This window comes from Xenopus tropicalis, chromosome 4 (assembly GCF_000004195.4).
Source record: "Xenopus tropicalis strain Nigerian chromosome 4, UCB_Xtro_10.0, whole genome shotgun sequence".
Classification (NCBI taxonomy): Eukaryota; Metazoa; Chordata; class Amphibia; order Anura; family Pipidae; genus Xenopus; species Xenopus tropicalis.
In genome coordinates, this window is record NC_030680.2 from 149,045,052 (window position 1) to 149,065,611 (window position 20,560).

General features: G+C 48.6%; 1 protein-coding gene across 2 annotated transcripts; it reads right to left on the reverse strand.

The window, feature by feature from the left end:
- Positions 1 to 856: 856 nt before the first annotated feature.
- On the reverse strand, positions 857 to 19,421 carry ccdc66 (coiled-coil domain containing 66). 2 transcript variants are annotated; one of them, XM_004914177.4, is made up of 19 exons: positions 19,280 to 19,420; positions 16,959 to 17,023; positions 16,818 to 16,843; positions 16,315 to 16,729; positions 15,673 to 15,778; positions 15,198 to 15,301; positions 14,048 to 14,184; positions 12,882 to 13,058; positions 11,903 to 12,034; positions 11,510 to 11,742; positions 9,888 to 9,972; positions 9,606 to 9,767; positions 8,527 to 8,677; positions 7,232 to 7,378; positions 5,216 to 5,676; positions 4,528 to 4,565; positions 3,253 to 3,536; positions 1,758 to 1,885; positions 857 to 1,136 (listed from the first exon to the last, which is right to left on the reverse strand). In XM_004914177.4, exons 1-19 carry the CDS (start codon positions 19,288 to 19,290, stop codon positions 1,083 to 1,085), a joined length of 2,916 nt encoding a protein of 971 aa, XP_004914234.1. In that variant the 5' UTR covers positions 19,291 to 19,420; the 3' UTR covers positions 857 to 1,082. The 2 variants fall into 2 exon arrangements, with proteins under 2 accessions (XP_004914234.1, XP_004914235.1); XM_004914178.4 differs by lacking the exons at positions 857 to 1,136; positions 1,758 to 1,885 and adding an exon at positions 4,261 to 4,302 and having other exon boundaries at positions 3,449 to 3,536; positions 19,280 to 19,421.
- Between the last annotated feature and the right edge of the window lie 1,139 nt (positions 19,422 to 20,560).

Genomic DNA, 20,560 nt, shown 5'->3' on the forward strand with positions numbered 1-20,560 from the left:
TGGCCCTGGGGGTCCTTTTCATAATATCCTTATCATTTACAGTAGGGGGTACATTATCCCTTATAATACATGAGTGATACTCAGAGTTCCCTGTATAACTCAGCCTGCAGCCTTGTGCCTTTATATGGGCACAGAACCCCTCAGTGACTGCTAATATCCTTATCATTTACAGTAGGGGGTACATTATCCCTTATAATACATGAGTGATACTCAGAGTTCCCTGTATAACTCAGCCTGCAGCCTTGTGCCTTTATATGGGGGGCACAGAACCCCTCAGTGACTGCTAATATCCTTATCATTTACAGTAGGGGGTACATTATCCCTTATAATACATGAGTGATACTCAGAGTTCCCTGTATAACTCAGCCTGCAGCCTTGTGCCTTTATATGGGGGGCACAGAACCCCTCAGTGACTGCTAATATCCTTATCATTTACAGTAGGGGGTACATTATCCCTTATAATACATGAGTGATACTCAGAGTTCCCTGTATAACTCAGCCTGCAGCCTTGTGCCTTTATATGGGGGGCACAGAACCCCTCAGTGACTGCTAATATCCTTATCATTTACAGTAGGGGGTACATTATCCCTTATAATACATGAGTGATACTCAGAGTTCCCTGTATAACTCAGCCTGCAGCCTTGTGCCTTTATATGGGGGGCACAGAACCCCTCAGTGACTGCTAATATCCTTATCATTTACAGTAGGGGGTACATTATCCCTTATAATACATGAGTGATACTCAGAGTTCCCTGATCGGAACTCAGAATGTCGGTTAATGGCAGCTCCCATCACCCTCAGACTTCCAGACGTTTATACCGAGTACCTTTATACTGCTGAAGAATATCAAAACAGGTAATAAAAAAATATTTATTTATCAAAAGTCACAGTAACAGCCTACAAAATACACAGGAGCACTCTATATATAAGAGACAGGTATAAATATATATATATATTGCACAGCACACAACACAAACGAGACACGTTACACCCATAGTCACTAACACTGCGAGACTGTACCAGGAAATATGTACAATTTGGCCCAATCACGTGGCTTTATTTCCAATCCGCTCGATCGGATCTTAAATATCAGGCATCAAACCGGTTTCCAGTTCTTTCTGTTTCTGCAGTAACCCCTAGAAATAAAATAAGGATCATTTGCACAACTGCCTTATGTGTGTCCATAGTGGGGAATAATAGGGTAGGGTTCCACCTAGTGGCCAGCAATGAGTATTGCAGTTCATATATGATTGTAAGCTTTTAAAGGAAAACTATACCCCCCAAACTATGTAGGTCTCTATAAAAATATATACGCCAGCCAATGAATGGACAGGGTTCTGCCTTTTGCTCCCACACTACTTCCTGTTACAGTTAGAGCTGCATCACTTCCTGTCAGCTGATCTCTGAGGGAGCCCACAGCCCATCACTAAATGGCGGCTCAAGGGAAAGGACGTAAAAGGGCAATATTTACTGATATATATATTCCAGTTTGGTTCAATAGGCCACTTAATATAAACTGTCTGTTGGTAACGTATTCATTCTGAGGGTATAGTTTCCCTTTAAACACACAGCCCCATATCCTCATGTGTCAGTAAATGCTTATTGAACTGCTTGTGGGCTATGTAGGAATCCTTTATTATTTATGATTTCCAAACAAGAATTTCCATTGCATTAATTAAACCCCAGCAGTGTTGTTGGCTACCCAGAATGCTCAGCGAGAGTCACAGTGCTGATAGCTCAGTGGGAGTGGCACGTACCTTCCGTAGTTCCGACAGTCCCTTGAGAATGGCTTGCTGCCTGTCCTTGTTCTTCACGACACTGGGGTTCAGCAGGGGGTCTCTCGCGTGGTCAGAGCTGAAGATCTGCCGAGTGGTCTGTTCATCCCCTGCAATTCACACAGAGGGGGGGGGGGGGGGGGGAATGTATGTATATGAGTCGGCCATATTGAAATAAATAGTAAATTATTTAAGTTTTCATGATACAGGCATGGGATCCCTTATCCGGAAACCTGTTATCCAGAAAGTTCTGAATTACGGAAAGGCCATCTCCCATAGACTCCATTATAAGCAAATAATTCTTATTTTTGAAAAATTATTTGCTTTTTCTCTGTAATAATAAAACAGTACCTGTACTTGATCCCAACTAAGATATAATTACCCCTTATTGGGGGCAGAACAGCCCTATTGGGTTTATTTAATGGTTAAATGATTCCCTTTTCTCTGTAATAATAAAACAGTACCTGTACTTGATCCCAACTAAGATATAATTACCCCTTATTGGGGCAGAACAGCCCTATTGGGTTTATTTAATGGTTAAATGATTCCCTTTTCTCTGTAATAATAAAACAGTACCTGTACTTGATCCCAACTAAGATATAATTACCCCTTATTGGGGGCAGAACAGTCCTATTGGGTTTATTTAATGGTTAAATGATTCCCTTTTCTCTGTAATAATAAAACAGTACCTGTACTTGATCCCAACTAAGATATAATTACCCCTTATTGGGGGCAGAACAGCCCTATTGGGTTTATTTCATGGTTAAATGATTCCCTTTTCTCTGTAATAATAAAACAGTACCTGTACTTGATCCCAACTAAGATATAATTACCCCTTATTGGGGCAGAACAGCCCTATTGGGTTTAATTAATGGTTAAATGATTCCCTTTTCTCTGTAATAATAAAACAGTACCTGTACTTGATCCCAACTAAGATATAATTACCCCTTATTGGGGCAGAACAGCCCTATTGGGTTTATTTCATGGTTAAATGATTCCCTTTTCTCTGTAATAATAAAACAGTACCTGTACTTGATCCCAACTAAGATATAATTACCCCTTATTGGGGGCAGAACAGCCCTATTGGGTTTATTCAATAGTTAAATGATTTTTAGCAGACTTAAGTTATGGAGATCCAAAATATGGAAAGATCCCTTATCCGGAAAACCCCAGGTCCCGAGCATTCTGGATAACAGGTCCCATACCTGTATTAGCAGTTTTACACTAATATTATTATATAGTAGCAGCTTTGTCCAAGAGCCGGCCTGCCAGAATCTCCATAGACAGGAACCATAGAACTGAGCAGAGAAGCACCCAGAGATGCTTCCGGCCTGAGAAACTTATGCTCCTGCCATACCCAATGGGCACTGTGCATTGATTGGGCCACTGCTGCCCTGTTCTTCTGATCCTTCTTAAAGCCCAGACCAGGGGAACTATAGCCCTCGGCACGGATTGGTGAATACGGATGAGTACATACCGGGGCGCTGGTACTGGGGATCGTGAGTGGAAGGGCGAGACATGGGGGCGTCTGGATCCAGGTAATACACCTCCTTGGTCCGTACGTAAGGAATGAAGTTGGAAGATGGCGGCCGCTCAGACTCCTGCTCGCTGCTCTCTGGGGAGACGTCCCTCTGGCTGACGGTGTAGGTGCCCCCTTGTATGGCGCCCCCGTTGTAAACTGCGTTAGTGGCGGTCGAATTCTGCCTCTTGTGCGACTGGTGCATCCTGTTCTTCACTGCGGGGACCGGCGGCGAATCAGATCTGTAAACGGAAGGGATTGGGGGCAAATGATAATGGGAAGAGCTGCCAAAATGGACCTAAGGAACCGTTCCCTAGAATACTACTGTGCTGGGAAACTACAGGGAGCAATAGAGCATCATGGGTATCCCCTGCCCAGACTTATTGATACTTTGTACAGCGCTACACAATATGCTGGCGCTATACAGAGATTCTACTTCCTTCCCATCAGCCTAAGGTCCCACTGGGACCTTTCAGGAGCCAATGAATTTGCCTCTGTGTGGTTGTGTAACTCCCAGCATGCCACAGACACAGAGAGAACAGACACCGAAATACTGTGAGGTGATTGGTTGTTAATGACGCATATATTGAGACTAAAAAAATTATTAAGGTTGAGGAGACTGCCTCATATAGATGCAAATAAACAAAAGGAATTCTGGGTATGAATTCCAAAAAAAATCCCATTTACATGGATTTATCCTATAGGCTAAAGCTCACCCAGAGGGTGAGCTTTAGCCTATGGGATAAACCCATGTAAATGGGATTTTTTTTGGAATTCATACCCAGAATTCCTTTTGTTTATATATATATTGAGACAGTAACCATGTGAATATTTAGACAGCGAGTGGCATCCATGTGTGAACCCCAAACACTCATTAGGTGGAAAGTAAAGGGGTGACTGAAACCACGGGGTCCCCAGTTAATGTGGGCGATCAGCTGTGCAGGGGGGAGGGGACAGAGAACTTACACGTAGGTCACGTGACTTTGGCGAGGGCAGTCTCAGTGAGCGCTGTGGGCGGGACATCATGCATGGCGTCAGCAAGAGATTACGCAGAAAGACTGCCCTTTATACACCCCTACTGCAGAGATGGTACAGCCCTCCAGCAAGTAATGGCATCACTGGTTAAAGGGGAAGTTCAGGGTTGTTACTGTTGGCCAATGAGCGGCGGAGGCAGGAATAGGATGGGCGGGTTGGAATCCTACTCTCTGATAGGGGGAAACCGACCAAACTTACCTTTTAATGTAGGGCTCCGCCTTCTCAACTGGCTCCTCCTGCAATAACAGTAAAGCAACGTTGCAGTTGGTCTTAATAAATAAAAACGTTTATTATTCACCGTTTTCTTTCTCTCCCAGATTAAATTATAATGGAGTCTGATTAAAGGGGCGGTTCACCTTTAGGCTAACTCTTAGTATGAGTGATAGTATAAGACAATTTGCAATTGGTCTTTGCTTTTAGGTTTGGTGTATCAGCGGTTATTTGCTTGCTTGGGTCTTAGTTTCCCTAGCAACCAGGCAGTGGTTTGAAAGAGAGACAGGAATATGAATGGAGGAGGGCCTAGATAGAAAGATAATTAATAAAAAGTACCAATAACAATAAAACTGGAGCCTCACAGAGCAATAGGGTTTGGCTGCCGGGGTCAGTGACCCCCATTTGAAAGCTGGAAATATATAGATTCAAAAAAACCATATAAAAAATAGTGAAGACCAATTGCAAAGTTGCTAGGAATAGGCCATTCTATAATATACATTAAAGCTGAACCACCCCTTTAACTGCTTGCCGCTTTATGCCGGCCCAGGGCGGGGCTAGGGGATCCCAGGGGAAATGGAGACTGCGGGACGTGGCGCCAATGGAAAGAGGGGGCGTGGCTGCTATACGCAGTTGTTTGGCCGCCCAATAAAACCCCAGCAGGAAGCTCACCCACCGGCACCGCCTTCTTTGCCAGCAGCTTCCCCTTTGCGTCGTCGCCGGGGAGAGACTTTTTGGGGGAGTCGCCCTTCTTGGGCTGCAGGTTGCTGGGCGCGTTTTTCTCCAGCAGGTGCATCAGCTCGTGTTGCCTCCGGACGCGGCTCTCCTCCCGCTGCCGCTGCAGCCCCTTGGGGTACCTCTCAGAGGCCGGGACAAACCTCCGCGGGGGCTTATTTTTGTTCCAGTCGGGCTTCTGGGCCGGTTCCTTTGCCTGACGTTCCGCTCGCGCAAACTGCTCGTAATAATCGTGGGGAAGCTCTTTGTTTTCCTTCCTGGAGCTGCTTCTCTCTCGGAGGCTCCTGGGCTTCCTCCCTTGCGCCTTAAATTCAATGGGCACCTCCGGGGATGGGCTCCGCCCCCACACCGCGTCCTTTGCCGGTAGCGCCGCCCCCACCGTCACTCCCCTGTCAACCTCATCTGGAAATAAACATGGTTTCATTATATATGTGTAACCCTTTCTTGGCACACTCACTTAATTTGGGCTGTATATACAGGAGATTTGTGTTCTCTGTGAAATATAGATACTGGGAACTGGGAAACAGAGCAGTGCCGCCCCCTAGTGGACACTCAGGAACACACCTCAAGGCGATTTCCACTAGGAAATAATCAAACACGGTTTGCAGCAATATCAAACTTTTTTATAACTTTTGAAATAGAAAGTCTCGTCAAGTCCCTTCCCCAAGAGCTCTTTAGTCCCCCCAGGTAGCGCTAACTGCCCCAGAGTACCTTCCCCGTTGGAAAGGGTGGCAGCTCCCAGGTAGCAGGTAACTGGACAATACCTGTTCACTCAGGGGACACACACAGAGTTCCACAGAGGACTTTTTACTCCCTGGCAGCCCAGCAGACTTTTATGCTTTCAAATCTGAACTCACACAGTTTGTACTGGCTGCTCACTCTGGGTCTCTCCCTCTGAACTGGCAAACAACAGCAGGGGCTCCCTTTATAAGCTGCTGGGCCCGCCCCTAGATTTTTGGCTCCAAACCTTAAGCACACCTCTCCCAGACGGCACTGCTGCATCCAGCCAATCGGATCCCTCCCCAGGCTGTAGCTAGGCTGGATGAGGTCACAGACTGAGAAACAGGGGACAGAGTTCTCTGATCCCCTACATATGTACAGAGGGGGAGAATCCTCAGGTACAATAAGGAAGAGCCAATGGGGGATGGGCCTTCTGCCAATGGGGGACGGGCCTTCTGCCAATGGGGGACGGGCCTTCTGCCAATGGGGGACGGGCCTTCTGCCAATGGGGGACGGGCCTTCTGCCAATAGGCAAATGCCACAAGGGGTGGGAAACCAGGAGGGGGGCCAGCGAGGGCAGCAGGGAGGCTACTGTATGAGGCAATCGGCAACAGAAACAGAGACCAGGGAGAAACCAATAAGAAAGGTAAATGGTAACATAAAGGGGTAGTTCACCTGTTTTAGACAATGGTATTCTGAGACAATTTGCAATTGGTCTTCATTTTTTATTTGTGATGGTTTTTCAGTTATTTAGTTTTTTGTTCTGCAGCTCTTTATTTGGTATTTTAGCAGCTATCTGGTTGCTAGGGTCTTATTTACCCCAGCAACCAGGCAGTGGTTTAAACGAGAGATGGGAATATGAATAGGGGAGGGGCTGAATAGAAAGATAAGGAATAAAAAGTAACAATAACAATAAAACTGGAGCCTCACAGAGCAATAGGGTTTGGCTGCCGGGGTCAGTGACCCCCATTTGAAAGCTGCAAAGAGGCAGAAGAAGAAGGGAAATACTTTAAAAACTATAACAAATAAATAATGAAGACCAATTGGAAAGTTGCTAGAAATAGAACATTCTATAACATACTAGAAATTAACAATGGTGACCCTCCCCTTTAAGGTCATAAGAAACATGAAATAATCGGGGGGATCATTGCCATTCCTATACAGCTCTGTGTAAAATGGAAACATTTAAGGGTTAATTCCCCCCCCCCTGTACAATAATGGCAGAGATAGAGCTCACCAGTTTGCACAGCGGTATCCTTTCGGGGTGAAACCAACACATCGGGCACGTGGGTCGCAGCGCTGTTTGCTACAGACGGAGGGTATAATGGAGTCGTATCTGTGCTCCTGCTGCCGGCCCTACTGGCGTCCAACTGCGCGGCTTCACCTACAGACCAATAGAAACATCTCTTATAGCCCTGTGTGTCCCACCCACAGCCCCTGTGGGACAGAACCATCCCTTACATTGCCCCCCATGCACTGCCCCCTAGTGGAAGGAACTTACCCCCATGTCCCTGTCAACTATTCCTGACTTATGCCCTCCCCTCACCCACCTGGCCCAGGGTCTGCTTCTGCTAAATACCCGCCCCCTTTGGTGACATCACAGATAGGTGGGGTATAGGTGTAGAAGTCTCTGGGGGGGGCGGGATATGGGAAGTGACATCACCGGGCATACAGGACATTTTGGGCCGACCTGGGAATCAGTAATTTGTACCTCAGTAGGGTGCCTAAAAGGGGTGATTCACCTTTAAGTTAACTTATTATGTTATAGAATGGCCTAGCAACTTTGCAATTGGTCTTCATTATTAAAAAAAGTTTTTGAATTATTTGCCTTTCTCTTTTGCCTCTAGTTTAAACAGCTGCCTGGTTACTATAGTAAAAAAGACCCTAGCAACCAGATAGCAGCTAAAATACCAAATGGAGAGCTGCGGCCAAAAACTATTCCTCTCTATTCATATTCCCATCTTTTGTTTAAACAGCTGCCTGGTTACTATAGTAAAAAAGACCCTAGCAACCAGATAGCAGCTAAAATACCAAATGGAGAGCTGCGGCCAAAAACTATTCCTCTCTATTCATATTCCCATCTTTTGTTTAAACAGCTGCCTGGTTACTATAGTAAAAAAGACCCTAGCAACCAGATAGCAGCTAAAATACCAAATAAAGAGCTGCGGCCAAAAACTATTCCTCTCTACTATTCATATTCCCATCTCTTGTTTAAACATCTGCCTGGTTACTATAGTAAAAAAGACCCTAGCAACCAAATAGCAGCTAAAATACCAAATGGAGAGCTGCTAAACAAAAAGCTAAATAACTGAAAAACCATCAGAAATAAAAAAATGAAGACCAATTGCAAATTGTCTCAGAATATTAATGTCTACAGCATATTAAAAGTTAATTTAAAGGTAAACTACCCCTTTTATTACTAAGCAGTTTCCCCCTGGGTGGGTAACAAAACACTCATTCCTAAGGGAATTCCTTGAACCCACAATTAGCGCAGGAATGAGTGGGAGACAATTGGGACTGAAGGGCAAATACCGTGAGTGTCGTCGTTCCTCTGCAGCTGGAAGATGTCGTGTCCTTTGTGCTCCAAATGGCGCATCCTCTGTTGCTGCTTCAGCCTCTGAGCCTCCTCCTGTGCCCTCTGCATACTCTCATACAGCTCTTTAGTCTTCAGCTTCAGCATCTCCTACCAACCCGCAGCCGGGCAAATGGGAACTCACATTAGTGCTCTGCAATATGGCAGCTCCCTCCCATATGTATAAATACAAAATACAGAGAGGGAATGTTCTGGGCACACAATAAGCTGTACCCCCATACTGTACTGTCTAAGGGAAACACTATGGCACCTCCTACCCATATGTATAAATACAAATATACAGAGAAGGAATGTTCTGGGCACACAATAAGCTGTACCCCCATACTGTACTGTCTAAGGGAAACACTATGGCACCCCCTACCCATATGTATAAATACAAATATACAGAGAAGGAATGTTCTGGGCACACAATAAGCTGTACCCCCATACTGTACTGTCTAAGGGAAACGCTATGGCACCCCCTACCCATATGTATAAATACAAATATACAGAGAGGGAATGTTCTGGGCACACAATAAGCTGTACCCCCATACTGTACTGTCTAAGGGAAACACTATGGCACCCCCTACCCATATGTATAAATACAAATATACAGAGAAGGAATGTTCTGGGCACACAATAAGCTGTACCCCCATACTGTACTGTCTAAGGGAAACACTATGGCACCCCCTACCCATATGTATAAATACAAATATACAGAGAAGGAATGTTCTGGGCACACAATAAGCTGTACCCCCATACTGTACTGTCTAAGGGAAACACTATGGCACCCCCTACCCATATGTATAAATACAGATATACAGAGAAGGAATGTTCTGGGCACACAATAAGCTGTACCCCCATACTGTACTGTCTAAGGGAAACACTATGGCACCCCCTACCCATATGTATAAATACAAATATACAGAGAAGGACTGTTCTGGGCACACAATAAGCTGTACCCCCATACTGTACTGTCTAAGGGACATAGGGATAGGTCAGGATGTTTAAGGGGCAGGGAGGGTATGAAGTTACCTACTTCTTTCTGTCGCTGACGTTTCGTATCCTCTTCAAACTGCCTGTGCATCTGCTCTCGCTCCATCGCCAGTTTCTGCTCCTCCTCCTGCTCCTCTCGCTGCTTTTGCTCCTCTTCCAGCTGTTTTCTCCTGCGTTTTTCTTCAACCTGTGCCGCTATGGCCTTCTAGTGAGGGGGCAGAACAGAATAACACCCTCAGAGGAGAGAAAGGAAAAGGGAAATATGCAGGGTTGGGGCAGAAAAGTCTCAATTCAATTGATTCAATCAACGTGATCTGTAACCTGCCTGGTGTTCCAGCTGCTTCAGCCGCTTCTGCTCTCGCTCCTCGATCTGCGCCGGATCCAATAGGGCCGTCATGGTACGGAGGAACCTGCAAGAACAATTACGTTCTGGGGGTCAGTTGGGTCCCAGTCTGGGAAGGTTCCCACTAGATGTTGGAACAGTGTTGCTGGGAGTTGCTCCCATTCAGCCACAAGGGCATTAGTGAGGTTGGGCAGTGATGTTGGGGATCAGGCTCACAGTCGGGGTTCCATCCCACAGGGGGTCAGTTGGTTTGCCCCTCCCCTTGCTGCTATAACTGCCCCTGCCCTTCTGGGAAGGTTCCCACTAGATGTTGGAACAGTGTTGCTGGGAGTTGCTCCCATTCAGCCACAAGGGCATTAGTGAGGTTGGGCAGTGATGTTGGGGATCAGGCTCACAGTCGGGGTTCCATCCCACAGGGGGTCAGTTGGTTTGCCCCTCCCCTTGCTGCTATAACTGCCCCTGCCCTTCTGGGAAGGTTCCCACTAGATGTTGGAACAGTGTTGCTGGGAGTTGCTCCCATTCAGCCACAAGGGCATTAGTGAGGTTGGGCAGTGATGTTGGGGATCAGGCTCACAGTCGGGGTTCCATCCCACAGGGGGTCAGTTGGTTTGCCCCTCCCCTTGCTGCTATAACTGCCCCTACCCTTCTGGGAAGGTTCCCACTAGATGTTGGAACAGTGTTGCTGGGAGTTGCTCCCATTCAGCCACAAGGGCATTAGTGAGGTTGGGCAGTGATGTTGGGGATCAGGCTCACAGTCGGGGTTCCATCCCACAGGGGGTCAGTTGGTTTGCCCCTCCCCTTGCTGCTATAACTGCCCCTACCCTTCTGGGAAGGTTCCCACTAGATGGTGGAACAGTGTTGCTGGGAGTTGCTCCCATTCAGCCACAAGGGCATTAGTGAGGTTGGGCAGTGATGTTGGGGATCAGGCTCACAGTTGGGTTTCCATCCCACAGGGGTCAGTTGGGTTGCCCCTCCCCTTGCTGCTATAACTGCCCCTGCCCTTCTGGGAAGGTTCCCACTAGATGTTGGAACAGTGTTGCTGGGAGTTGCTCCCATTCAGCCACAAGGGCATTAGTGAGGTTGGGCAGTGATGTTGGGGATCAGGCTCACAGTCGGGGTTCCATCCCACAGGGGGTCAGTTGGGTTGCCCCTCCCCTTGCTGCTATAACTGCCCCTGCCCTTCTGGGAAGGTTCCCACTAGATGGTGGAACAGTGTTGCTGGGAGTTGCTCCCATTCAGCCACAAGGGCATTAGTGAGGTTGGGCAGTGATGTTGGGGATCAGGCTCACAGTCGGGGTTCCATCCCACAGGGGGTCAGGGCTCAGTCAGGTTCTTCCCATCTCAGCAAACCCATTCTGTACCTGGCTCTGTGCATGGGGGGCATTATTGTGCTGAAACAGGGAAGTGCCCCCCACCTCCACCAATGGTTACCCCAGCATTATGCATTTGCATGGCCGGATACCAGTTAGGCAAGCTGCCTGGAGAGCCACATACAGGAGCCAATAAGCTGCTGGTTTGGAGGTGTCAGTAGCTTTTATGATTCTGTGTATGCCCCCCCCCTAACTGGCGTTTGGCGCCTATCCCCCTGAAGGCTGGCTACTCACCCCGTTTTCTGGTTGTCCTGAGACGATCTGAGCAGTTCGGATCCTGCACACTGGGTCGGACTCAAATCTGGAGTAACGCTTGGCTCTGCCGATGCTGAATGGGCAGTCCGTTGGGCTGGTAACAGATTCTGAGTTTGCAGCAGTTCCGCCGGGGTGTATGGGGCCTGTGTTTGGGGATCACTAATCTTCTTAAAGGAGTCAAAATGCATCGCCCACTTCTCCGTCTCCTCCATCTGCACAATGGGAACCATCAGACTCGTTATCTATGTGCTTATAATGTAAGGACTTGCTACACGCAACTGCCTATACCCTCATACTGGGCTTTTAAAGGGGAAATAAGACTCTTCTCTGCATCTTTTACAGCGAGAAAGATGCACAGAAAGGAGAACCCACCTCTAACATCTTCTTCTTTTCCAGCTTCTTGCGCAGGACTGCTTCTTCCCTTTGCTTATTGAGCTCCTCCAGCCATTTCTTCTGCTGCTGCCGCTTGATGGCACTGAAAGGGTGGTCCATTGGTGCTGCTTCCTGAAACAATACAAGAACATTTACTCTATAACCTCTATCCTCACCCTGTGCCAATTAGACGTATGCCTATCCTAGGCCAGGAAGTGCCATCATAACAAAAACCATTCAACCCATTATGAACCTTACACATGCACTTAGATTGTAAGCTCTACGGGGCAGGGACCTCCTTCCTACTGTGTCTCATACCACATGGCACTTATTCCCTGTGCATTTATATATATTTATTGTATTTATTTATTATAACACTTGTCCTCCCTGTGTGTAATTTTGTAAGAATGTACAGCGCTGCGTACCCTTGTGGCGCTTTATAAATAAAGTTATACCTACATACATACATACATTATTAACCCTTCTAAGCACTGCTGCCGAGTACAACCGAGATTCCCAATAAGCCATCAGTGAGGGGTAAAACAAAAGCATTGCCCCTCAGTATTGACATGGACAATAATATAATATGTAGTATCTCCATTAGGCTAATACCTAATGGATTAGTCGCTGTGTGTCTTTGCCCTAAGGGAAAGATGCACAGAGCTACAAGTAGCAGCTACTTGTCACGGCTGATAATTGTCTCTACGTGTGTTTAGCAGAGGCAGTTCTCAGTATTGTCTATGGCAGGGGATTTTCTGGCATTTAGTATCTGCTACTAAGTAGCTCAGTGTGTCTTCACCCTAAATGTGCAAGAAAGGGGATCAGGATAAGGATGCCAACTATGAGAGGGAGAGGCAAGAGGGGAGCATTACCCTTAGTGCTGCCCCCTTGCTTTCCCAAGATGTTGCTGGTACCGTTGTTCAGCCTCAGACTGACAGGAATTCAGAATAAGGACAAGAAATTAGTGACGGCAATTTACCCCCAAAACAAAAGCACTGCGGATAGCAGCTGGAAGCTCAGGGGAGCTAAAACTTGAGCCTCTTCCACTTGGACCACTCAGGACAATGGGTGAAGAATCACTGGTCTCTGTACTGGTGGATGTTCCGAAAAGCATATCATCCTGGGCAGGGGTGCCACGGTCGCTGCTATATGGATCCTACAGGGGAATGGGAGACAGAGCGAGACTTGTTAGCAATGAATTGCAGCACCACCTGCTGGGGAAAGATAAATACTGCAGGCAGTTACCCAAGGAAATGTAACAAAGCCCAGCCTGCTTTATAATCTTACCCTATGACAAATGCTGCCTCCTCTTTCCTACCCAGAGAGTGAAAATGAGGGCACGGGATTACTCTGCTGCCCATTTCCATTTATACTGTGCCCTCTAGTGGTCATAAATGGATGTTGCATCCTACTGGTCTCTGTTGAGCAGGGGGCTCAAACTCAATTTACCTGGGGGCCGCAGGAGGCAAAGTCAGGATGAGGCTGGGCCGCATAAGGGATTTCACAAAAAATTGGCTTTCAAGGGATAATGCAAGGCACGGCAGGCGGGAGCTGCTGATTGCGGAAATGACGTTATGCCATCATAACAGTTATTATGGGAAGACGTTCTGTGTGCACAATTAGCTCCTTAGCAGCTAATTGTGCACACAGAACGTCTTCCCATAATAACTGTTATGATGGCATAACGTCATTTCCGCAATCAGCAGCTCCCGCCCGCTGTGCCTTGCATTATCCCTTGAATCGCAATGAAAATCGTGATCCATTCATTGCTTTTGAGAAGGCATTGGTGCGGGCCACAAAATATTGTACCGAGGGCCGCAAATGTCCCCCGGGCCGCGAGTTTGAGACCCCTGCTGTTGAGACTTCCCCTGCTAAGAGAAGCAACCGATGTGGCTTCTATGCAACATTTAAGGGAGAATCTAGCTGTTGTGTGGTTGCTAGTTAATCACCCTAGCAACCAGGCAGTGGTTTGGTGTAAATGGAATGATGTACAATAAAACAAAATAACAAAAGAAAACTAGGCTGATCTAGTCTGGTCTCTCACAACCAATTTACTATTCAGCTGCCCAGCAGTCACAGGGCTTTCTCCCCCTTACAGTTACACCCCTGTGTAAGGACATTAGTAGCTGTCTGTGGCTTCCTTACTTTCTGTGCTTCTGGTAGCGACGGCTGCACACTGTCACACCCACCGGGCTCTGAGCTGGACATTCCCTGGTGCCGGGAGTATCGCCAGCCCCCCTGTGCAGACTCCCTTAGCCTCTTCTTTGTAGCAATTTGCTCATCTTTGGGAATCAAACAAAAAATAATCACTATCACTTTACAGCACAAAGCCAAGTCGGAGACCTCATTATCCAAACACAACAAACTGAACTGTAACGACCAATAAAATTTCAGCCAGTTGGTTTAAAGGGTAAAGATGCCCATAAACGGGCAGATTACAGCTGCTGATTTGGGTCCTTCAGACTAATTCAGCAGCTTATCTACCCATGTATGGGCATCTCAACGGTCCTACCCGAGCTATATCAGGCCTAAAATTGGCCAGATCTCGATTGGGCAGGTTTGATTTCCCATTGGATTGGGGACCACATTGGCTCGTTCATGCAGTCCCATAACCAATGGTGCCTATGCCGCCAATGTAATTTGCTTGTCCCTAAGCACAAACGATCAAATGATCCCAATATCGAGAAGATCCGCTCGTTTGGCAACCTCACCAAATGAGTGAATCTTACTGTGTATGGCTCACATGGAAAACCAAGGTAAGATCCCTCCAGAACAGAACTTGAATGCTCTATACTTCCTAAACTTACTCAGTGTGCTTCTCTGAGATATTTGCATTTCTCAACACAGAGTCAGCAACCCGAGGGTTAACTGAATCCAGAAAGTTCACAGATAGTAAGGGGTTCTGGGCCTTGAACAATCTGTGGACCATTGTCTAAAATTGCTTATATCTCAGAAATCACTGAAAACTGAAACTGAGGAATACACTCAGTAAGTTTATTGGGTTAATATTCCTGTTATTGGGATTTTCCAAGTGGGTCGATCTCTGTGGTGCAAAGGGAAGAAGTGCAAGATGATTTAGTGTACCCATCCAAGCAAGGGGGAAACACTAAATCAAGCTTTTCATTCACTGCCTGCAGTGTTCCTCTCTCTGTGACCACAGGGAAGAGAGCAGCCCAGGAGCTGGAAATACAGCAGATCAGGGACAGGGAAGCAGTGGGTGTTTACTTACCCTTTACACAATATGACACATTGTTTATTGCGCACTTATTATTTGGACAATAGGCAAAAAACCTACCTAATTCTTTCCGCCACTTCGTTTTTTTGGCTTCCTCGAGGCTTTTGTCTCGCTCGCGTTCTCCCAGGGTGCTGAATAAATCGCCCTGCAGCCTCGTGTTGTATCTGGGAACAGTAAACAAGCAGTGCCTTTAGGTCTCTGTGTAATACAAAGCTGCTTGCAGTCACTTTAGTTTGGGCACAGTGTTGGGCAGAGGGTAATTAAGTGCCAGGGACCCGCCGGGGCTGTTCCGTTACACAGGGGCTGCATACAATTGAGCACGGTGTGATTTGCAGCAAAGCCAAACGCCAGCAGTTTCCTGACTTCAAATATTTGTTTTATGCCACAGCAACCAATGACGGCTCGATTACACGGATGGGCGAGCAATGCTGCAGCTGGCGGATTTCTCTGAGTCAAAACACTGCAGGTTTGGGTCGGTTCCCAATGTACAGAAACTGCGCAGAGCAATGAAATTAATGGAAAAGAACAGACTTACACGTCGGTGCTCTGCTCAGCAGCTTTGGGATCCAGGTCCGGTGATGCCAGAACATTCTCATTCCGTGCAGGTTCTGTCGTGTTCTCCTCGGTACCAGCTTCTGGCGCTGAAATAAACAAAGGGAAGGTACATCTGTTGATGTCGTTCCCTGGCTCAGTTATTACTTTTAAACGAACAAAAAGACCTTCCTCGCACACCCTTGACTCTCCAAAACAATTCAGCGTTCGGTGCACACTGCTGGGGAGATCGGCACCCTCCCAAAAATTCCAAATAGCGCCAAAAGCACTGGCACACAGAGCTACAAACGGGACTAGCCCTTTAAAAAATCTTTATTGCGGAGGTGCAACGTTTCGGGGCAAAGTGACCCCTTGATAAAAGTGACCCCTTGATAAAGGGGTCACTTTGCCCCGAAACGTTGCACCTCCACAATAAAGATTTTTTTAAAGGGCTAGCCCCGTTTGTAGCTCTGTGTGCCAGTGCTTTTGGCGCTATCAGTTATTAATTTTGCCATTAGTAACGACACAAGCAAAATGCCACCCTGGGTGCTGCGTCTGTTCGTTCATTTACACACGATTGGGGTGTAGGAAAATGAGCCCAAAAGGAGAAGGTGAAGCTGCATGAAGTGCCCCCCGTTTTTCTTACCGTCACTTTCCCTCTGATCCTGAGTGATTATTTTGTTTCCCTGATTGATGGTCATTAGAATCTGCTGGAACTGCTCTTGGGTGAGACACACCAGGCTCTCTCTGAGCTGCTCGGCCGAGACCTTGGGCTGGGAGCGCTGCTGCCGGGGAGCGCCGGAGTGCGTCGGCCTTTTCGGCTGCGCCTTTGCTTTCCCCGGGTCCTGCTTGTGGAGCTGCACATTTTGCTGTAGGACAGGGGCCTGGTGTTTATTCTCCAACTCCTTCAGCACGTTAACCTGCGCCTTGCTGGGCTGCCCGTCTCGCGAGCCACTTTTGATTCTCTGTCCGGCAGCTTCCGGCTTCACATTATTGGTCTGAACAGATTTAAGGACCTGGCTGGGCTGTGTGACTTTCTGCGTCCTTCCTTTGTTGCCTGCCTGAAGATATACACATCATGTTACTAAATGCAGAAATATGACCGGAACATTAAAGGGGAACTGATGCCGGTTAATTAGTGTTGCTCACCTGCTTATTAAGCTTTCTATCACTTCCTGCAAAAGAAACACATCAGAAATCAGGATATAGCAATCACACAGGGGCAGCTGAGAATAAGGGTTATTCATTATTATGCACTCATATCATAGGGCAAATATTACATAACATTACCATACGGTGCCAAAATGAGTCTTGTCTTCCCGTCCAAAATCTGGGTCTCAAGCTTGAGGCCATCCCTGCAAGAGAAAGCGCTGGTTTAGGGGTGCGGTAGAGCTGCTGTACCCCGGTAATGTTCAGCTGCACCCCCCACCCCATAGCACACAAGAAAGCAAGTCTGTGGGTAGGACGTGCCTTCTGCTCAGTGATACAGGCTCCGTGTATCTAATCCGCCCACTGCCTGGGCTGCCGGGGTCTCTAAGCCCACAAGCTGCTGATTAAATGGTTAGCAGTGAGCCCAGGAAGCCCCCATGCCGCTCACTCAGATTATAGGCAAGAACTGGGAACCAGCTGCCCAAATTGTTGTGCCCACTTAACTCCTAATCTAAACATTTCCAACACAGTAACAGGTTCTGTCTCTTTGGCCCCCACTTGCTGGAAGGGGTGAGTAGTGATGAGTAGGCCAGAGTGGGAGAGGAAGATCAGGAGGGTAGGACTGGCTAATGGGAGGGCTACTTACTGTAATTGGCCAGGGCAGCAGTGCCAGGCAGGTCGGGGGTTAGTAGCACTGCCACTGAGGGGAGCAGTGTCACCCATTAGTGTAGGGACTCTAGGGGCCCAAGGATAGGGGGATGCCAAGGGGGGGGGTGACACTGTGGGGACCTTGGGCACCTGTTGAGTGAGTACTTCCACTGGCTGTAACTGATGCCCAGCCTGTGCCCACATCATCAGGAGATATTCTAATAAGTGAATCTATGGCATGAATGGGCTGGCAACTGGCAAATGTGTATTCTTAGCCAGCGCCGGGGTATTATACTCAGGGGGGTATTATACACAGGGGGGTATTATACAAAGGGGACATACAAGAGACATCTGATAAACAGAGAGGGTAGTATCCAGTCAGTGCTGGGGGGCTATACACTGGGGGTAAGTCAGTGCCGGGGGGCTATACACTGGGGGTAAGTCAGTGCCGGGGGCTATACACTGGGGGTAAGTCAGTGCCGGGGGGCTATACACTGGGGGTAAGTCAGTGCCGGGGGGCTATACGCTGGGAGTAAGTCAGTGCCGGGGGGCTATACGCTGGGGGTAAGTCAGTGCCGGGGGGCTATACGCTGGGGGTAAGTCAGTGCCGGGGGACTATACGCTGGGGGTAAGTCAGTGCCGGGGGGGCTATACGCTGGGGGTAAGTCAGTGCCGGGGGGGCTATACGCTGGGGGTAAGTCAGTGCCGGGGGGGCTATACGCTGGGGGTAAGTCAGTGCCGGGGGTATATACGCTGGGGGTAAGTCAGTGCCGGGGGGCTATACGCTGGGGGTAAGTCAGTGCCGGGGGGCTATACGCTGGGGGTAAGTCAGTGCCGGGGGGCTATACGCTGGGGGTAAGTCAGTGCCGGGGGGCTATACGCTGGGGGTAAGTCAGTGCCGGGGGGCTATACGCTGGGGGTAAGTCAGTGCCGGGGGCTATACGCTGGGGGTAAGTCAGTGCCGGAGGGCTATACGCTGGGGGTAAGTCAGTGCCGGGGGGCTATAAGCTGGGGGTAAGTCAGTGCCGGGGGGCTATAAGCTGGGGGTAAGTCAGTGCCGGGGGGCTATACGCTGGGGGTAAGTCAGTGCCGGGGGGCTATACGCTGGGGGTAAGTCAGTGCCGGGGGGCTATACGCTGGGGGTAAGTCAGTGCCGGGGGGCTATACGCTGGGGGTAAGTCAGTGCTGAGGGGCTATACGCTGGGGGTAAGTCAGTGCCGGGGGGCTATACGCTGGGGGTAAGTCAGTGCCGGGGGGCTATACGCTGGGGGGTAAGTCAGTGCCGGGGGGCTATACGCTGGGGGTAAGTCAGTGCCGGGGGCTATACGCTGGGGGTAAGTCAGTGCCGGGGGGGCTATACGCTGGGGGTAAGTCAGTGCCGGGGGGCTATACGCTGGGGGTAAGTCAGTGCCGGGGGGCTATACGCTGGGGGTAAGTCAGTGCCGGGGGGCTATACGCTGGGGGGTAAGTCAGTGCCGGGGGGCTATACGCTGGGGGTAAGTCAGTGCCGGGGGGCTATACGCTGGGGGTAAGTCAGTGCCGGGGGGCTATACGCTGGGGGTAAGTCAGTGCCGGGGGGCTATACGCTGGGGGGTAAGTCAGTGCCGGGGGGCTATACGCTGGGGGGTAAGTCAGTGCCGGGGGGCTATACGCTGGGGGTAAGTCAGTGCCGGGGGGCTATACGCTGGGGGTAAGTCAGTGCCGGGGGGCTATACGCTGGGGGTAAGTCAGTGCCGGGGGGCTATACACTGGGGGTATCAGTCAATGTTGGGGTGAGAACCTTATGCAGTTTCTATAGTAACAGCCCCACTTACCCCAGGTTCATGGCCCCAGAAGGCGAGGGTCCCAGTGCCAGACAGTCCCGGCCCCGCTCTGTGTACAGTTGGTTAGTGATATCGCGCAACAAACCGCGCAGCCACTGGGAGAAAGCGGCGCCCCGAACATCCAATCACAACGCGTTTCACTGGTGTGTCGGCGCTTACCTGGATCAGCTGATCAACCGGCTGTCAGTTAGTGTGGCGCGGCCATGTTTATTGCTGGCAGAACCCTTACTGGCCAAGAACTGTACAATGTAACGCGAGTTTCTAGCGGGAGATCCTTGTGTAGTGACTTCTTCATGGCCCTTAACTTATCTTCTATTCTACTGGGCTGCCCCAATGATTCTCCTGTAGGGTTTGGGGTTACATCCCCTTTAATACGGTAAGTAATGAGTGACAGCAAGGTGGGTGAGGAATTGAGCTGTTAATTACAGTGTAGCCAGCAGGGGGCAGCAGTGCAGCAGGGTACCAGGCCTGAGAGATGAGTAACTAAGGGCAAGACCAATGAGAAACCTGGAATAATGGTGTCAGTTTGCTGCTTGTTGGGTTTTAACCCAAACACTTCAGGGAAGTTTAGGGCACAACTGTCTGTTTGGGTTTCTGTGAATAATGTGGCAAATAACAAAGTTCCCAACCCTACAATAAGCCCAGATTTCATTGGCCAGTGTCACCTCCTATGCAATAGGGAACAGTGAGTCCCTCAGGGCTACTTACCCCTTCAGACTGGGAATCTTCAGGGTAATTTGCTCCTGAAACAAATCTTTTTTTTCTTCTATTGCTGAGGTGAGTCCGTTCCTCCTTTTTCCCTTTCTTGTTCTCCAGCATAAGCGACTCAGGGCAGAGTAGCCATAAGGGGGCGCTACTGTGCAAGGTGTACATTACATGGCTTCAGCTGTGGCACAAAGCCCTGGGGCGTTAGTTGGGTTCTTGGGCGCCACATTGGGTTGGACATGAGGCCCAGCTCCTGTATTGGCCATGAGTAAGGGAAAGGCTTGGTGCCTGCAGGGTATTAGGCCAGATGACTGGGTAGCTCATACGGCTAATGGACTGGTTAATGGTGGGATTAAGCTGCGGGGAAGGCAGTTGCGTGTTGGGTAAGGTAGTGGGTCAGTAAAAATGTGGGTGCCAAAAATTGGTTCTGCGCAGAACTCTATTCCAAAGGGGTTCCCAGTCCATAACTACAGTTATACCAACCTATCAATATACACACTATGTATATATACACCCATACAGACCTATCCATATACCCACATGTATACACACTATATATACACCCAT